We start from the raw sequence: 17125 nt of genomic DNA on the forward strand, positions 1-17125 counted from the left end.
GGCTTACTACTAATCATTCCTTCTAAGTCTGTTCCCAAAGGGCCTTCCTAGCACGGGGCCAGCTGCTGAACCCAAGGAATGCGTTTTAATCAACTGCATTAAGCTTTTCCATTTTATGACATTTTAAAGTAGACGATTAGACTCAAGGTGCCTGCTGTCCAATAGTTTGGCTTTGTGTCTGGGAAACAATTTGTGAAAATACCCCTCATTTTTGCATGTTCGTATTTCTATTGAAACCATCTGGCAACTCTAGTAAAATGAAAAGGAAAAGTCTCTGAGATGTAAGAAAAAACAAACCATGAGAAGAAATGCAGGAGCTTTATTATAATCATTATTATTCTTGAGGTTAACCATTGATAAACTCATTCAGAAGAACATTTTGCTTTCAGTGATCTACAGATACATGCCAGATGTAGCTAAAAGGACAAGAAAAATGCACCTTGGGAAACAGCACGGCAGGCCTGGCTGCCACACTAAAAAGTATCAAGGATGCGTCTTCATTTCTGCAGCGGAGGGTGCAGTGGTCCACAGACTGACCTAGGGCTGCCTGCTCTCAGCATCCTTCTGAGATGCCGGCTCCAGGAGACGGCCGGGAGGAGGCTGCCCGCCCTGTCTGCATCTCTAAAAGCCAGCCTCAGTTTCTAGCAACATCTCAGCGATTAAGAAATATGAGAGGTGACTACACAGTGCCTTGAGGGTGAGACCCTGGCTGCCGCAAGTCAATGAGATGGGAAACCAAATGGTGCCTTTAGGATGTGAAGTAGGGCTGGCTCTTTCCTTAGGGAAGGGTGAGAGCTGGGTCTGCTAGGTCTGTGTCACCTTTACCAGTCGCGGATGTGGAGCTGGAAAGGGCATCAGAAAGGCTATGGTGTGCCCGCTGCCGCCACTGCTGACCCCGCGGCAAACACCATGCTGGCAAGCGTGCCAGTTGGGCTGCACCCTCTCCCAAAGCATCTGCTCCGGGAGATTTGAACATCTGAGTAAACAAGCCCATTGGCTTTTCAGAAAAGCAGGGCACCCAATAGCCATCAGCCAGCGAGCAGTCTCAGGCAGCTCTGGGTAGGAAACCTGGGCAGAAAGCGTAGGACAATTTGAGAGGCCCAAGTGAACATGGGCCCAGGTACATGTGCCCTTGGGCAGAGGGAATTCCTGACACTTCGACTGATGGACAAACAGGCTTTTCTAGCTCAAATGGCACGTGGTAGTTCTACTTTTCCCCAGGGAGACGAAGGGCAGGTTCTCGTCTGGTCTTTCCACGTGGTCAATGCTTTTGCTCTAGTGTTCCAGAATCAGCTATGCATCTATTCCTCCACCTGGTCAGCGATCACTCCCAGAACTCAAGAGCAGCTCTAGAGGTGATTACTGAAAAAATGAAGGTTTGCCTTGCTTTCGCGGCAAGCCTGTCTGGCTGGTGGGGCAGTGCAGGGCTTGGGACCCACACTGAGAAACCTCATTCTGGAAGTATTCCCTTTGGGCAAATTTTTCAGCAAGATGACTCCTAGAATGAAAGAGCCGTTTCAAAGCTGTAAGCTCTTCCCTGGTTTTCCTGGGAGTGCTTGGTGTCGCCCTGTGCTGGGATCCCTCATCACACAAAGGAGAGAAACGCAGTGATGCTGTTGCCTGTTTCAAAAGTCTCCCCTGCTCAGTTTTTCTGTAATTAATGCTCTCATCTCTTTCTCTCCCCACTAGGTATTAAGACTTATTGTCCTCTTACCGAAAAGCATGAAATAATGATTGAGTTTTCCCCTGACCTGATCTAACCCTCCCAAATTTGTGCCCGCTTGTTTTTAAGACCAGGACAATTGACGAACTGGAACTGAAGCTAAACTCTGAACAATTCCATTTCACTCAAGTCTTAGCAAGTTCTGCTAATGGCACTTGTAGTGCCACAGTGATTCTCAAACAACACCTGCCAGGACTCCCTGGAAACAAGCTTTGGGGTCTGATTCTAGCTTTAGATATGGAAATTCAAGGCAAAGGGAGGGGCGCTTTGCTCTGTCTTAAATTTCCCAATGGAGCAGCGCCTTGAAGAAAATGCCAGTTCTCTTTGCTGGGGAAATACCAAGCGTCGGGGAACTGAGGCACGGCTTGTGAGGGTGCTGGGTCCTCGGCAGTCACTTGCGAGGCTGCTGGATGTGCTGTGTCCTCGGGGAAGAGTGCTTGTCTATGGAGGCGTGGGGCTTCTGGTGGGCCACCTGGGCGGCCGCCGGGGGGAAGTCCTTGTCGCCCTGGCGGGAGACACGGAAAGCACTGGTTCATCAACCGTGAACAGCTGAGTGAGTACGTGAGCAAGACCCAAACCCAGCATCTTCTGGCTTCCCTCTGGGGACGGGGCGGGTGGGTGATGGAGTGGTGAACCTGTCGGCAGGTAGAAGCCTGCCTCCTGGGACTGCTGGGGGTCCTGAAGCTGTCTGGAGGGCCCAAGCGGGCACCAAGGCCCGTGTCCCTTCCAGAAAGTGAGAAAGCTCGCTGCCCCTGCCACCACGCCATGGGAGCAGGTACCACACGACGCACTCAGAACTAAGCTGGGTGTTGGATGGCTTTCTTCTGCTAGAACAGTTCTTGTGATTTTTTTGAACTGAGGGGCAAGACAGAACCAAATCCAGGGTCTTAAATTCAGATTTGCTGCCACAGCTGCGAGCTGGGCCTGGAGCACTCGTTGGGAAGGAAACACACGGAGCAGGGCTGGAAGCTGTGAGATAAGCCAGATTCAACCAGCCGAGTCTCAGAGAAGGTACCCGGCTGCTTTTCAGGGAGGAATTGCCTTCTTGTGCATTTGGGACAGGGGCTGGGGTCCAGCCCACCCCGGGCAGGACAGAGCCATGGCGAGCTCTTGGCTGAGCCGTGGGGTGACCTCAGATTTGTGTGGGCCTTTAATTTCCTCGCATGTAGTAGGTGTGCCATCCGTCTGTCCCAGGGTCCCTGGATGGCTGTGCTGAGATGTCCCCAACAGTGGCATTTTCTTTACACATCATATGCTAAGGGCTCGAATGGGCTGTGAGCCTCAGATCGATGGATGGAATTAGTGCACTGTCCCCCAAATGGGGGCTTGCTGGGGGGAGGTCTGCGGTTACAGAAACGTTAGGTCTCACGGGAAGAGGGGGCTCTTGAAAGGCAAAGAGAGTGACCAAAACCCATCAGTTTGGTTCAGTGGGCAGCAACTACCTTCTGTAATGGGCCAGACAGTAAATATTTTAGGCTTTTCAGGTCATCTCTCTGCACTCTGCCAGTGCAGCACGAAAGGGCCGTAGATGATATACATCCATGAACAGCAAGGCTGTGTGCCACTAAAACTTTATCCATGGACACAGAAATTTAAATTCCATGTAACCTTCACGTCACGCCGTATAGTTCTTATTTCAAATTTTCAACCATTTAAAATGTAAAAACGGTCTCAGCTCACAGATCACCCTGAAACCCTCTGCCGACCCTGGTTGAGTCTGAAGAGAAGGGAGACGGGCAAGGACGGAGGAGAGGCAGCTGCGCCAGCTCGGGCTGTGGGCTCCGCGTCACCCCCGTCCCACCCGCCCCTGCCGGGCGGATGCACAGAAGCACGCCCCGTGGACAGGGGGCGACTGACTGAGGGACCTCCGGACCTGGGCGGACAAGGGGGGTTGACTAAGGAGAGGAGGCGTCAGGACGTCGCGGCCGAGGCCCCGATGTGACGAGAGGGCTCTTACCCGGGCGATAACACCGGAGATGAACACGGTCGGCTTGGGCGGGCTGGAAGACAAGAAGGAGAAGACACTGACCATCACGACTCACAAAATAGGAGCACGCAGGAGATGCGCATGTGCAGACTGGTTTCAGGGCCGTGTGACAAACGAGGACCCTCGGGAGGCAGCGGGAAGCGGGAGGCACACCTCTTCCTGTTATTTCATCACCTGGACCCGCCAGCTGCTGCACTCAGGACACTTGCGGGTCCTCCTCCTCCAGAGGCTGAGCTCAGGCAGAGAGAGGAGAATGATTGTAGCAGACAGCGGGCGCGTCACCAAAGAGCCCTCTTTTGGTTTTTGGTTAATCCTTAAACTGTAACTGTGGGCAAGCACAGTAGTTTTGGTCTCAAGAGATGTGGACCTGGGCGCTCCCCGGAGCAAGGCGGGAGCAGGGTCATGCTGGATAAATGGGAGACTCCAACCAGGGAGCTTCCTGTCCTATGGGCTGAGGGGCTCCCCTTCCAGAGTCCTCGCAGAGTCCACGGCTTCCGGAAGCTTCTAACGGGTGAGGTCCCAGAGCCGATGCAAATCTCCTGGCCCCTACAGGACCCCAAGTATTAAAAACATTTGGTCCTTTGTATATATGTACCACATCTTCTCTATCCAATCCTCCACTGATGGACATTTAGGTTGCCTCTATGTCCTGGCTATTGTAAATAGTACTGCAGTGAACATTGGGGTGCATGTGTCTTTTTGAATTATGGTTTTCTCCAGATATATATACAATGGAATATTACTCAGCCATAAAAAAGAATGAAATAATGCCATTTGCAGCAGCATGGAGGGACTTGGAGACTGTCATACTGAGTGAAGTAAGTCAGAGAAAGACAAATATCATGTGATTTCACTTATATGTGGAATCTAAAAAAAGGGTACAAATGAACTTATCTACAAAATAGAAACAGAGTTACAGATGTAGAAAACAAACTTATGGTTACCAGGGGGTAAGGGGGGGGGTGAATAAATTGGGAGATTGCGATTAACATATACACACTACTATATATAAAATAGATAACTAATAAGGACCTACTGTAGAGCACAGGGAATTCTACTCAATACTCTGTAATGACCTACATGGGAAAAGAATCTAAAAAAGAGTGGGTATATGTATATGTAAAATTGATTCACTTTGCTGTACACCTGAAACAAACACAACATTGTAAATCAACTATAATCCAATATAAATTTAAAAAAAAAAGTAAGGTCCTTGTGAAGCTCTTGCCATTTCTTAACCTCTTTCATGGTACTAAGCTGGCCCACTCTGTCACCAATACCGAGGGGACGGAATATAGGACCAAAGCAGTACATGTTCATCGTTGAAAAGCAACAAGCCAAGCACGTTAAAACCACTTGTAGTTCTACCGCCTGGAGATAACCACTGTTAACACGTGGGATGTGCTTCCAGCCTTCCTTTCTATGGATAGACAGATGCACTTGTTTTCTTCTTAAATTTCCGTTTTTCTTACCAAAAGAATCACCTTGTTTTGTAGTCTGCTTTCTGCACTTAGTATCTGGCGAGCTTACTTCTATGGTATTATAGACTCTTCTATGCCTTTAAAAAAATAACTGCATGTGTCACAGTTTAAAAGCATCAGAACGCAGTTCCAGGTAGTACATAGGTGTGCACACCTCTGAAATGCCTTAGCCAGAGGTAAGGGGACCCGGGAGCTGTGGATGAATGCAAGGCCGGCCAGTGGGGAAAGTGAGATGCTCCCAGAAGTGGCCAGTTTTGCTTAAGGCTGGTCTTGTGGGCAGACAGAGCGGAATCCATCCCTGACTTGCCCAGCTCACCTTCCACCAGCTCTGTTGTTCCGCCCTGCTGCAGGGGTCCTTGTTTTAGCTTTCTTTTGCTGCAGGCAAGAGTCTCAGGATTCAGAAAGTTCACTGTTTACATCCCAAAGAGTTTAACAAAAACACCCCAAATTCCCCCAAGTAATTTCTGTTACTCCATGAGACTAAGAAACTTCAAGTCTTACTAAGCAGCACAGAAATGTTCCCTATATGACGTTGGTTTTGTTTTATTTAGCTTTTGTTGTGTGGTTAACTGGGTTGGGTTTTTTTTTTTCTTTTATTACAAATATGATTTGGCTATGGGATCAATAGTCAGCCAGGGATGAGTAAGTTTGGCTCAAGTGTTAAGTCCCTGATGTAGTACGTTTGGATTTGTTTGGAATCCAAGGAATCCTGCTTTGACTGGTCCAAATCACCCACAGGCTCTGTCTCCAGGGATTTCACGGCCAAGGGTTTCGCATCTGAAGCTTGAGAACCATGCTCTAGATTCTAATATTGTAGAGGAACCAAGAAAAGGCATTCCACAGCATTTCCACCAATTTAGATTCCCACAGGCAATGCATAAGGGTTCAATTTCTCCACATTCTCACCACTTATTATTTTCTGGGTTTTTTTTTTTTTTATGGCTAGTAGCCATCCTAATGGGTGTGAAGGGGTATCTCACTGGGATTAAATTTAGCAACTAATTTTAAGAGTAAGCTTTGTGCAGCAAGGAATAATAAATATCAATCTGTATTGATCATTCAAGGTCTTTAGGACATAAACCACCCCCCCGCCACCACCCCGCGGCAACAAAGTTCTCTCTCCTCTAAAAAACTGAAAAGGCCATAATTGACCATAAGGACATATGGCAGCTGCCTGTGAAAAGATGACAGAAGGCTGGCCTCTCGTGTCATACTTAAGAGCGGTATCCGTTTTCACACAGCTCTTGGTCAGAGACTGTGCAATGCTGCTTTTCATCAGGCTTGGCCAAAGAGCCCCAGTCTCAATGCCTTTTCCATCTACAATTAATAGCATCTCAAATTGGTAAACGATTGTCTATTACATTTATGTAGTAAAACACTTCCTAAACTCTTTGAGACATGGTAGCTTAAATTCACAAACCCCAGTAAAGTGTCTGCTCTCGAAGCTGTGTTTGCAAAAACACACAGATTTTAAATTCCATTAGGGTTCCACGTGAAGCATAACCTACGTTTCCAAGATTCTATAAACTGTGATAGCGGCTCTGAGGATTTATTTAATCTGATGAAAATCATTCTGACAGATGTTGTTTTGAAGAAGCAACAGTACTTTCTCCCAGGAAACAGAGACAGTGAAAAATATCATTCCTGTCCTCCCCACATCCTCAGGCCTTTCCAGTTTTTGAAAACCATATTTATTTAAATTTAAAGAAACTGCGAACCTGATGAAATTAGCGGGGATTAGAGCGCCGGTAACCCTCCTACACATCAACGGAAACTGCAACTTCACCACACCTGGCCTGTGCGGACGCCAAATGTTTGATGCACGTAGGTTTCCAGTATTCACCTGTCAAGGACCACATCAAATTCTTAACAGGGTCGTTTGTCCTTAACAAAAGTTTCCTATTCTTTATTTTATAAATTTCCTTGATGAATAAGGTTTATGCCTTATTGACATTCTCAGAAAAGGCAGAAGGCAGGACAAAATGCCAGAAATGCTTAGTGAATGCATGACCCTGTGGAAAGCAGATGCCTTCAGGACTGAGTTTTCATGGTCTCATCTTTAAATGAAAGTCCCCAGGGCTGAGAAAACTGAGTTCATATCTTAAAAACTCTGCTGAACTCTAAAACAGCGAATATGGAAATAAATTTCTATATATTTTATTTCACTCATACCCAAAACACCACGTAGAAAAATAATTGAGATCACATTCTTTTTTCTGTCCTAAGACTTCACAACCTGGGCTGTCAGCGCAGGCCCCGGGCCATGTGGACGTTTTCTGTCCAGCCCTGAGAGGTGTGAATCCACTGGCTGGTGAGTTGGGGCTGGACGGGGGCCTAATGGTGACCTCGCCCAGCTTCCCGCCCATGTGGAGCGCAGTCACAGCCGAGGCCTTCGTGCCTCTGCAGACGAGGAGCTCGTGGCCCTCTGGGTGGCCTCATGGTGACGCGGTCTCTGGCTCCCTGCCCTTCGCCCAGCGGCCCCAAACCAAGTCCACGACCTCCTCCGTGGGACAGGCCCTGCATGTCTGAGGAAGGTTAGCAGGGCTCTTTCCCAGACTCACGGGCACGACTGCAAATTCCTTCACAACCTCAGGCCCCTCCCCATCTCCATTCCGCTGCGGCTTCTAGGGTTTTGCCCGAGACTGTAGTGGACACTGCAGATAAGCTCCTCTGGCAGCCCAGCCTTCTGCAGGACACCCGTGTGCCTGGTCCAGGCACACTGATGCTACCCTTCTGGGGGACTACGGAGAGCAGTTCAGCCTGGGGAAGCGATTCTGGGCGCCCTGACGAGAATCAAAATGCTGACCGTCTTCCCTGGATCGCTGTTGATAAGCAACCTGGTCAGAGTGACTAGTGCCCGCTCCCCTACACTGGCTCGCTTTCCCAACTAGTGATATGGAGTCATTTCCCTTCTTTCCTGGAACCCCAGGGGGTTAAGCCCTTAGAAATCCTTTTTAAGGGGGGATTCCACCCTCAGAAAAGTGCAGGGCCCCTTCTTCACCTAAAAATAGGCCTTCCATGAAGTGGGACGGTCGGGTGTGGGTAGGATTCCCGCTTGGCTGGTCAGCCTACGCCTTCCCAAGCATCCTGACAAGGACTGGGGTCGCTGAGTTGCCATGCAGGAGTGTTTTGGGATGGGGACGTGCACACACACACACAAACACACACACACACAGAGTAATCAGTAAGACTGAGAACCCAGGCAAGTCACTAATCCCATTGCAAGTAGTCAAAATGGCAGCAAAGACATTGCCAAGAGTTCTATTTCACAGAATCCTTTTCATGTTGGCAGTTTTGATCTGGGTTCAAGGCAGCCCACCAAGTCATCCTCTGCAAATGCTTTCTCCTCTTCCTGTAAATACGCTCTGAAAGAACCAGCGGGCGTTGTTTACAGGAGATGGGGACACATAGCTTTTAATGAGTTGTTTGTTCTCTATTTTCTCTACAGGATGGGAATGATCTTAGATGGTAACAGCTACTACTTATTGATCACTTATCGTGGGCCAGGCACTGAGTTAAGGGCTTTACACAGAATTGTGATATCTAACCTTTCAACCCTACAAAGTAGAAAGTATTATCTGCATTTTACAGATGAGGGAACAGTAAATCAGAGAGATTCAGTAACTTGCTGGACAGTTGCACAGTAGATAAGTGCTCCAAGCCAGACTTGGAACAAGGGCAGCCCAGGGCATTAGCCTGATGCCCTCATTTTAGGGCTGAGAATTAGGTCATGGAGCAGCCTCTATTTTTAGGTTCTGGCTTCTATACATGATTTAGAGATGCAGATTTTTAAAGTAATCTAAATGCAATCAGAGGATCCCTTATTCAACCAGACAGTACAAGGTATTCAAATCTGCCTAAGCATTTACTTTCTGACTTGATAATGGATTTTTTTTTCTTGAAAACTATCATTTATGTCTGTAGCACTTAACTAGGGTACAGAGTGCTTCCACATAAATTATTAACGCAACTGATTCTCTTCAGCTGGTGTTATCCCAATTTTATGGGTGGCTGGAAGAGGCTGAACCTTGTTCGTGGTCCCAGAGACAGAGCCTGGAGGATGCGGGTCTGGAGCTCTCAGCTTCGTGTTCTTTGTTGGGTCACGGGTGCCACCATCACCCCCATCTCAGCTCCCGAGCTTCAGGAACAAAGCCCAGTGAAGGTTTCAAACTAACCATCAAGTCAAGATGCGGTCAACACAGTCTGAGGAGGAGGCCCAGAGGAAAGGTGGCAGGTGGACGCCAGCTGAGTGTGGGTTCTGATGTCAGACCATCCTGGCTCTGCCAATGATTGGCTGGTAGGCTGGCATTTGACCTTCTGAGGCTCAGTTTCCTCATCTGTAAAACGGGAAGCAGTGGACCCTCCCTCGCCGGGTGACTCTACATACACATGCTCCTAGGCACATCGCAAGCACGCAGCAAATGGTAGGTGTTGGGATGAGGATGACACATCTCCAGCCCCTCCTTATGCCTCCACTGCTAATTCACAACTGGATCAGCTCTGCCTCATCTTCAGATCCCCTAGCCATGCAGAATAACCCTGCTTATCTGGGACAGAAAAGCTCCCAAGTAAGCAAAAGGAGGGTCTGGGATACACAAAACACATGCCACCAAACCATGGACTTGAAGAAAAACTCTCTGGGCCCTCGATCTATCTGAGTCCTACTTTGACATGATGGGAACGGCTTGGGCTTGGTTGGTAGTTTCCCAGCCCACTGAAGACAGGAAGAAAGCCTGAACGTGATGAGGCCACTTGAGCTCACAGCGAGGCTGCTGCCCTGCGGCGAGAGGCTCCATCCAGACCACTAGTTCCTCCTCCACCCACAGCTCTTGGTCTCAGCACAGGAAGCAAGCACGGAACGAAGCTGGCGGGGACACCGGCAGTGGTGGTGGGAGCGCCGCGCCATCCAGGCTACATCAGGACCCGGAAGCGGTCGTCACGTGACGCTCCCTCCCTTCCCGGTGAGGAAGCACATGAGAAAGGGATTTTCCCGAGAATCTCCCTAAAAGTCAAAGCCACCTGGTGAGTCAGGGAGCGCTGTTCTCATGAACACTCAAGCCCAGAAAGCTGCGTCAGGGTTTCAATTTCATTTTCTGACAAGCAGCTAACACACTGGGGGCGGGGCGGGGGAGGTACTTCGTAGAGGGGAGTCTGGGCGGAGCCTGAGAAGGCGGAGTTTAGGCTGAGATCCGTGTGTGTGTGTGCACACGCACGTGTAATGGGAAGGACATGATGCCCCGGCACAGTGAGAAGGAAGGGGCACAGTTTAATCTGCTGCTGTCAGCAGAGCGAATGGGGTCTAAGGCCCCTCTTCTCTTAGTGATGGAGGTGGGCTGGTTTGGGTCCTGCTCCCATGACAGATTCCTGGGAAAAGGCATCTCCTTGGTGACCCTCCTCATGAAAGGACAGAGCCTTGAGGTGATCTAGAAGCAGATTCCGCGGCTATATTTGGACTTTAATACCTATGGCTTTGTGTTTTCATAGAGTTTACGGAAAAATATATTCCCACCAGGGGTGATTTTAAATACATTTCCTAGTAAATAGAAGGAAAACAAAATCCTTCCTAGCCACTGTAGTTATTGAAATATCTTTCTGTCTTGGTGTTCATTTATTTGGGTTATTAATTTTCTGGACACCAAAATAATAATTAGCATGGCTGGTGACCAGAGGGGACCATCTCACTTGACTGCACCCATACATTTCCTCGTGTGTCATTCTTCAAAGCGTGACAGTCAAGGTTGTCTCCCGCCTTCCACCTGATTTTAGGAGCTTCGAGAACTCCCACAAGATGGCACTGCTGGTCCTCTTAACTGGCGGCTCTTGGGCCAGCAAGGCTTTGGCCAGCTCAGCAAGTCCCAGGGTAACAGGGAGCTGGGGGTCCGCGGTGGGCAGGGGCTACTGGCACCTTAGGACAAGCGTGTTCCCTTCTCCCTAAGGGTTAGGGCATTGTCCAGGGAGTCTCACTAAAGGGAAATGAAACACGACTCAAGGGCTTTAGGCGAAATTCTAAATCTAGAGAAAATAATCAGGAACCCCATTCCTTGTAGGATTTGGCATGCAGAGTTTGTCATATCTTTTCAAAGGGCATGAGCAAAGGTGTTCCTCTGGGGACAATGTCTGAGCTCGTGTTTACATCTTTGTTTCAACGAGAAGGCCAAGGTTCAGCACCAGCTGTGGTGCCTCTAGTTCCGACTCAGGCCTGCTGACCCCAGGATGCCATGACTCTGGGACAAAGCGCAACCCAGCCTGTGCCTCTGAGTCTGTCCTAGAGATGTGTGGGGTCCCGTCTCCAGGTGGGAGGATGCTCTTCTTTGGGATTCTAAAAAGACTGCTCTCCAGATGACACTCCACCCACAGATGCTTGGCTGATTGTCGATCCAGATGCCAACACCTCACCACCTGCTTGTTTCGAGAAGGCTGCCACCCCAAGTACTGAGTGTGTAGGCTGAGGATAGCCTACGTGTAAACGATGAGTCCCACAGACACACAAGGTACAGTGACAGCTACCTTACCAGGGCCCGGGAAGCCCCATCTTCCCTCTAGACACGTATTTCCAGAAAGGCACTCTAAGTTTCGTACCAATGCCCTTTACACACAAGACCGTCTCATCATGTGACCTATGGCTTTCCCTCCTCTGTCTTCCCTCTGCTCTTACCTTATTCTCTCTCCTGTGCTGGATGCAAAGAAGATAAGATAAATACAGTAATGATTCTAATCGTTAGCTTGCATCTTATGGATTTCATACAGGGGGGCCTTTCTGGACCAGTAGGTGTGTCTGCATTCATCACAGTACAGAGTGGTCGCCATATCTGATGAGAGAAACCCGGCCAGGCCTCCCGACAGTGTGGGGGTGAGCTGAGCATCTGTTTGGAAATTCACCGCATTCTGCCCCTGTCTCTACAGAGCTCAGAGGGGACTCAGCATCACAGAGGAAAGCTGTGAAATGGAGCGTCTGAGGACTGGGCTTTGGAGACAGATGGCTCCCAGTTCAAATCTTACTTCAGATGAGTAGCCTCCTTGGGCCTCAATGTCCATCTGTGAAATGGGAACAATCCCTATTTTATGGAACAGTTGTGAGTTCAAACGAAATAATGTAGATAAACTGTGCTTAGACTAGCATACTGCCTCCACTGGCAAAATCAGCTCATTACAACAGGGACATGCTCTGGGCATAAGCGGAGAATACTTTGTATAACTATCAGATAATCTGTGTAACTATCATACATATGTATTAAATGTTCTAATGTTACGTCATTTCAGTAAGTAGCACTTACAGTTAAAACCATCCCATCTTTGATTCTGAATACATCTGTTTCAGTGTCATTCTTCTCAATATAGGGAAGTACCAGTGAATAGTTAATGCTGACTAGACAGGTGCTAAAAACCAGGGTATTTATTGTCTATAGCTTAAAATCAGATCTTGTTGGCTGTCTTCAGGGTCAAGGTCATGTTTTATAATGGTACGATTTGGGGGAGGACAGTATCCATGGTTCAAAGTACAAAGTATGTATTTTCTAGAGGACAGCTATTATGGCTTTAAAAAGGAAAATGATCATGTAAGTAAGAGGTGTAACAGTAAGACGACTGTTAATAGAATTCCTATTAGAAAGAAGTACACGCTGATATTAAATAAAATACAGACACCAAAACACTCGTCTGGTCTGGGTCTACTCCCATCTTGGGAGGGGCAGGGGGCTGGCTTTACGTGGGACCAGCTCTCACTAGGCTGGCTCTGGGAGACCCTAGCAAGGAAAGAGGAGACCCAGATTAACTTGCTCTCGGGAGACTGCCAGGCGGGTAGGTCTCTCTTGGCCGTGGGAGCTTCGCCTCTTGCAAAAGTCAAGACATGGCCTGGGAGGACCAAACACGGCTCAGGTTAAAGGCAAGTACCTGGAATGATGGACAAGAGCATTTGGATTTCTCGGCTGCTGGATTCACCAGTAATTACATCCTTAATCCACCCTCCAAACTCACGGCGCGGAGGGATTTGGTGAGCTGCTAGCGGCCGTCACTCCCTCCCTGGGCATCCGGGTGCGCCTGATAAGTGATAAGCTGCGGTCCTCAGTGGTCTCCGGCTTTGCGCATTCAGCTGCGGCCTGATTAAAACGCTGCCTCTGTGGACCCTCTTCAGATCAAACCACGCCCTCATGCCTTTAACCACAACTAACAGAAAAAGAGCAGGTATGCAGAAAAGTAAACCCACTGCCAATTCTGCTTACTTTAAACAAAGCCAGCTAGTGAGTTAGGACAACTTCCATTCAATCCAGTAGCTCCCACCCTCGCCCACGTGTTTAGAGCAAGCGCTTGAGAATATTCTAACAGCCCAGAGCGCAGCCGGACAGACCTTGTGAAGGTCACTAAATTTGTGGGGCGCGCACGCGGGGCGCTGACTGGTCTTCCTTCTCTGCCTGATAGTGAATAGTCCGGGAAGCTCTGATCCCCTCCCCTGCCCAGGTTCCCGCCTGGGAAATCACTGTTCAGGGCCCTAAGGTTTATTTTTGATCCATCAGTTTCATTTGTTGGGTTATTTGTTGATTCATCAGTGTCATTTATTTATCCACTCAACAGAAATATACATACGTGTACACACTGAGTACCAAACATGGCTCAGAATTAGGAAGCGCTTACGCTACATCAGGCCTGCCTCCCGCCTCCTGCCTGTGTAGTATCTGGAGGACCTGCCCCTCCTCTCCTTGCGGTCCTCCTCTTCCTGCTGCACGGCAGGGCTCTGAGTTAGGGGCCAGGTGAAGACAAAGTCCTCAGAGAGCTGGTCCTAGAGGCCCCTCGAATGTCATCAGGAGGCCGACGCGGCACACCCGTGAGGTTTACCAGATGCTAAACTGGAAAACAGGTCGTCGTGATTTTCCAGAAATGGGTTTTCCTTATCTAAATGTGGCCAGTCTCCATGACAACCACAAGAAAACCAAGCTTGTCCTTACCGACGGGAAGAACTTCCACGGGCCGATCCTCCCTCCGAGGGGGATGCGAATTCTCCAGGGCTGCTCCTGAGCACGTGTGGGGAAGCAGAGACTCTCTCCGAACTTGGCAATAAGGATTCCAAGTGGAGAATGCAGGGCAGGAGCAGGCGTGCTGCCCTGCGCCCCACCCCAAGTCTCTCATCACCACCCTCCCTTCCAAATGTTCCCTTTGGTGTCTCCTCCCTTAGGGCCCTTTGCTTCCTTGGGGGCAGCCAGATAACTTGCCTTTGCCACCAATGAAGCATTAACAATCAAGGCGGATGCATGGGGCTGGGAGAGAAGGGCCGGCAGACAGAAAACATTCTCACTGACGGCCAGGTGGCCAGTGGCACCTGAGCCTCAGCTTCCTCATCTGAGGTGAGGGGCTAATTACCCCTGGATCTCACGGGGGTTTGGGGAAGATCAGGGGAGCTCCATGCGTTAGGCACGCTGCATGCAAGGCGTGACTCCAGGAGAGAGCTGCCGTGAGGTTAGCGTGTAAACAAAAGCAGATTTATCCCCACGTTGCAGTGGGGAGGGAGGACTGGAGGATGGTCATCGTACTTGTAAAAATTAGAGCAGAGAAGCACATCCTGTGTCTGGAGGACAGCGCCAATCCGAAACCCGAGGCAACACTCGGGGACCACAGCGTGGATCGTGCCAGGGCTTTGGGGGAAGAACTGAACAAGCCATAATCTGGAGTTTCCTAGCAAGCCCAGTCACACCTGGAGAGTCGGTCCCATGGCCACAACGAGGGCAGCTGGGATGAGGCACCCTGGGCTGACCTCTTAGTAGGTCGGTCATGATGAGCTCCTAGGGATACTAGGGCTAAATGTAAACTCAGTGTTTAAGAGATCAAAGGAGAGCCTATATGTTACACTGAGATGGCAGGCATGAACACACCCTACCCCACAGCCCGCCTTCCATCATCGTTGGGCAAGTAAATCCACACCGAAAGCCCACCTATTCTGAGGGAGTGATGGAAAGTGTGAGAACAGCAGGGCCACATTTCAGAGGCGCCTAAGGACGCCCTCAGTCAAGGACAGTGATGGATCACTGCCACAAAGGTAAAGGATTTGAGATGCAAACTAAGGCTGGGGGAGAGGAAGAGCTGGGGGCCTTTTTCACTTTTCTCCTTTTTAACACCCACTGGCCCTGCAAGAAGGGGAGCTTTATTAGGGTCAGGAGAGTAGGATGCTTCAGTCGAAGAGCAGGTTCTGGCTGAGAGCGCAACCAGGCACTGCTGGGATCCAGGGCAGCACGGATGCCCAAGGCACGGCGGGTCCATGAACGTGAGTCTGTTCGCCACCACCTGTGCCTGGGCCCATGCGTTCAATAAACACTGAGCAGCTGCCGGTGCGGCCGCAGGGCTGGGTACTGGAGACCCAGCGGCACCAGCACAGCGCGGCACCAGCACAGCCTAACTGCGCCAGGCTCTGAGCTCCTCAGCATGGACCGGGGCTCAAGACAGACTACGTGCAAGTGGACCCAGGGCCCTGGTTCCTCTGGGTTTCTCTGGGTCACATGCCACAGGTAATAGAACCCCATTGTTTTGCATTTTGTTATCGCAAACTAGAACACACTGCCTGACAAGTAGAAGCCCTTATGTGGACAATGGAAGATGGTATTTGAAACGAGAGCTCTTCCAGGGAATCTGGGCCACGTGGTCTCCGGAGTAGAGGGTATAAGTCGCCTGGGTTTGCACAGCCTCGGTTAATACATCCGATGGTGGAACTGTCACCTTGGAAACCAGAGGGGAGGACCCTAAGGAACGGTGACACCCAAGAGACAACCTGGAAAGGCGTGGAGCGCGGAGTCTGCTGGGCAGTGGGTGCCTGCCTGAGACTGGCCCGAAGACTTTCCCGGATGAAAATCACCTGCATCTATCTGTGCTCCTTCTTTCACGTGGGCAGGTGAGGATGGAATGGGAGTACTAACTTGAAACACTGTTTTAAAAGAAGTAACTTCTATCCCCTTCAGAGAACCCCAGTCAAAGAGGAATTCTGAAGCTCAAGATGCCATGTGTTGCTTTTCCTCAGCATTTGCTTCAAAAAGGTGCTGCTTTGAATATAGAGAAAAAAGCAGCATCTTCATGGTTCAGTAACAGGGCTGTGAGATCCTAAAACAATTATCGGTGACATAAGTACAAACATTTTCTGCATCGCAGTCTTCAAAAACGATCGTAAGGGCAGATGGCTTTGTATTTGTCTTCCTATCCTTTTCTGGAAGAAAAAAAAAAAGCAGCCAACCCCCTCCTGCCTCTTCTCTGACGGACAGAGGTAAGACAGAATTGGCCCAGGTGTCCCTGACTCTCTGGGACAGTCCGGCTTTAGGCCTCGGTCATGGTGTCATTACTCATCGCGCCTCCCTTCACTCCCCAAAACATACCAGTCTAAACACGTTGCACAGCCGCTCCAAGCCGAGACACAGAATTCTAGAAAGATCCTCAACATTACTGGGGCTCTTAGGAGTTTCATCATGTGTGTTAGAAATGCTGGAACTCTTGCCTGTATGATCTGAAAACCTGAGCCGGCTTCAAAGGCGGCTCACATGTTATCTTTCCATTGCTTTCCCTGAACTGACCCTTGCCCAGCTGTGTTCCCACGAGGACTTCCCACGTGTCACGATGTAGTGGAGGCTATTGCACGCCTAACACTGCTTCAAGGTCAAGGTCAACGGTTCAATTTATTGTGTCCCCAGCACCTGACATAGTGCTTGGTGCACACGGAGGCTCAACGTATGCCATCAGCACCAAATGAGCGGCATGTCCTGTAGCAGCTGCAGGGAGTGAATTAACCAGGGTGACTCCCTGGGGGCTGTTTGTGGCTCACGTCTTAGGAATGCATGAAACTCCTCTTGCACCAGAGCCTCAAAGGCTTGCAAAGGAGCGATTCAAAATGTGGATTTGTTTTTGTTACCTACCAGTCTGGCTGGGCCAGATCCGCTGGCGATGGGGGCACAACCTGGAGTTCCCAAG

The 17125-nt window shown here is 49.6% G+C and overlaps 1 protein-coding gene across 1 annotated transcript in view; it reads right to left on the bottom strand.

Moving 5' to 3' along the window:
* Positions 1 to 299: 299 nt before the first annotated feature.
* DAP (death associated protein) overlaps positions 300 to 17125 on the bottom strand; it is a 61452-nt gene continuing 44626 nt past the window's right edge. The window contains exons 3-4 of the mRNA XM_061187654.1: positions 3681 to 3723; positions 300 to 2228 (exon numbers count right to left, since the gene is read on the bottom strand). Of these exons, the coding sequence (XP_061043637.1) occupies positions 2115 to 2228; positions 3681 to 3723 (157 nt within the window). The 3' untranslated portion in view covers positions 300 to 2114. The remainder of the gene's footprint in view (positions 2229 to 3680; positions 3724 to 17125) is intronic.

Source organism: Eubalaena glacialis, chromosome 4 (genome assembly GCF_028564815.1).
Source record: "Eubalaena glacialis isolate mEubGla1 chromosome 4, mEubGla1.1.hap2.+ XY, whole genome shotgun sequence".
Classification (NCBI taxonomy): Eukaryota; Metazoa; Chordata; class Mammalia; order Artiodactyla; family Balaenidae; genus Eubalaena; species Eubalaena glacialis.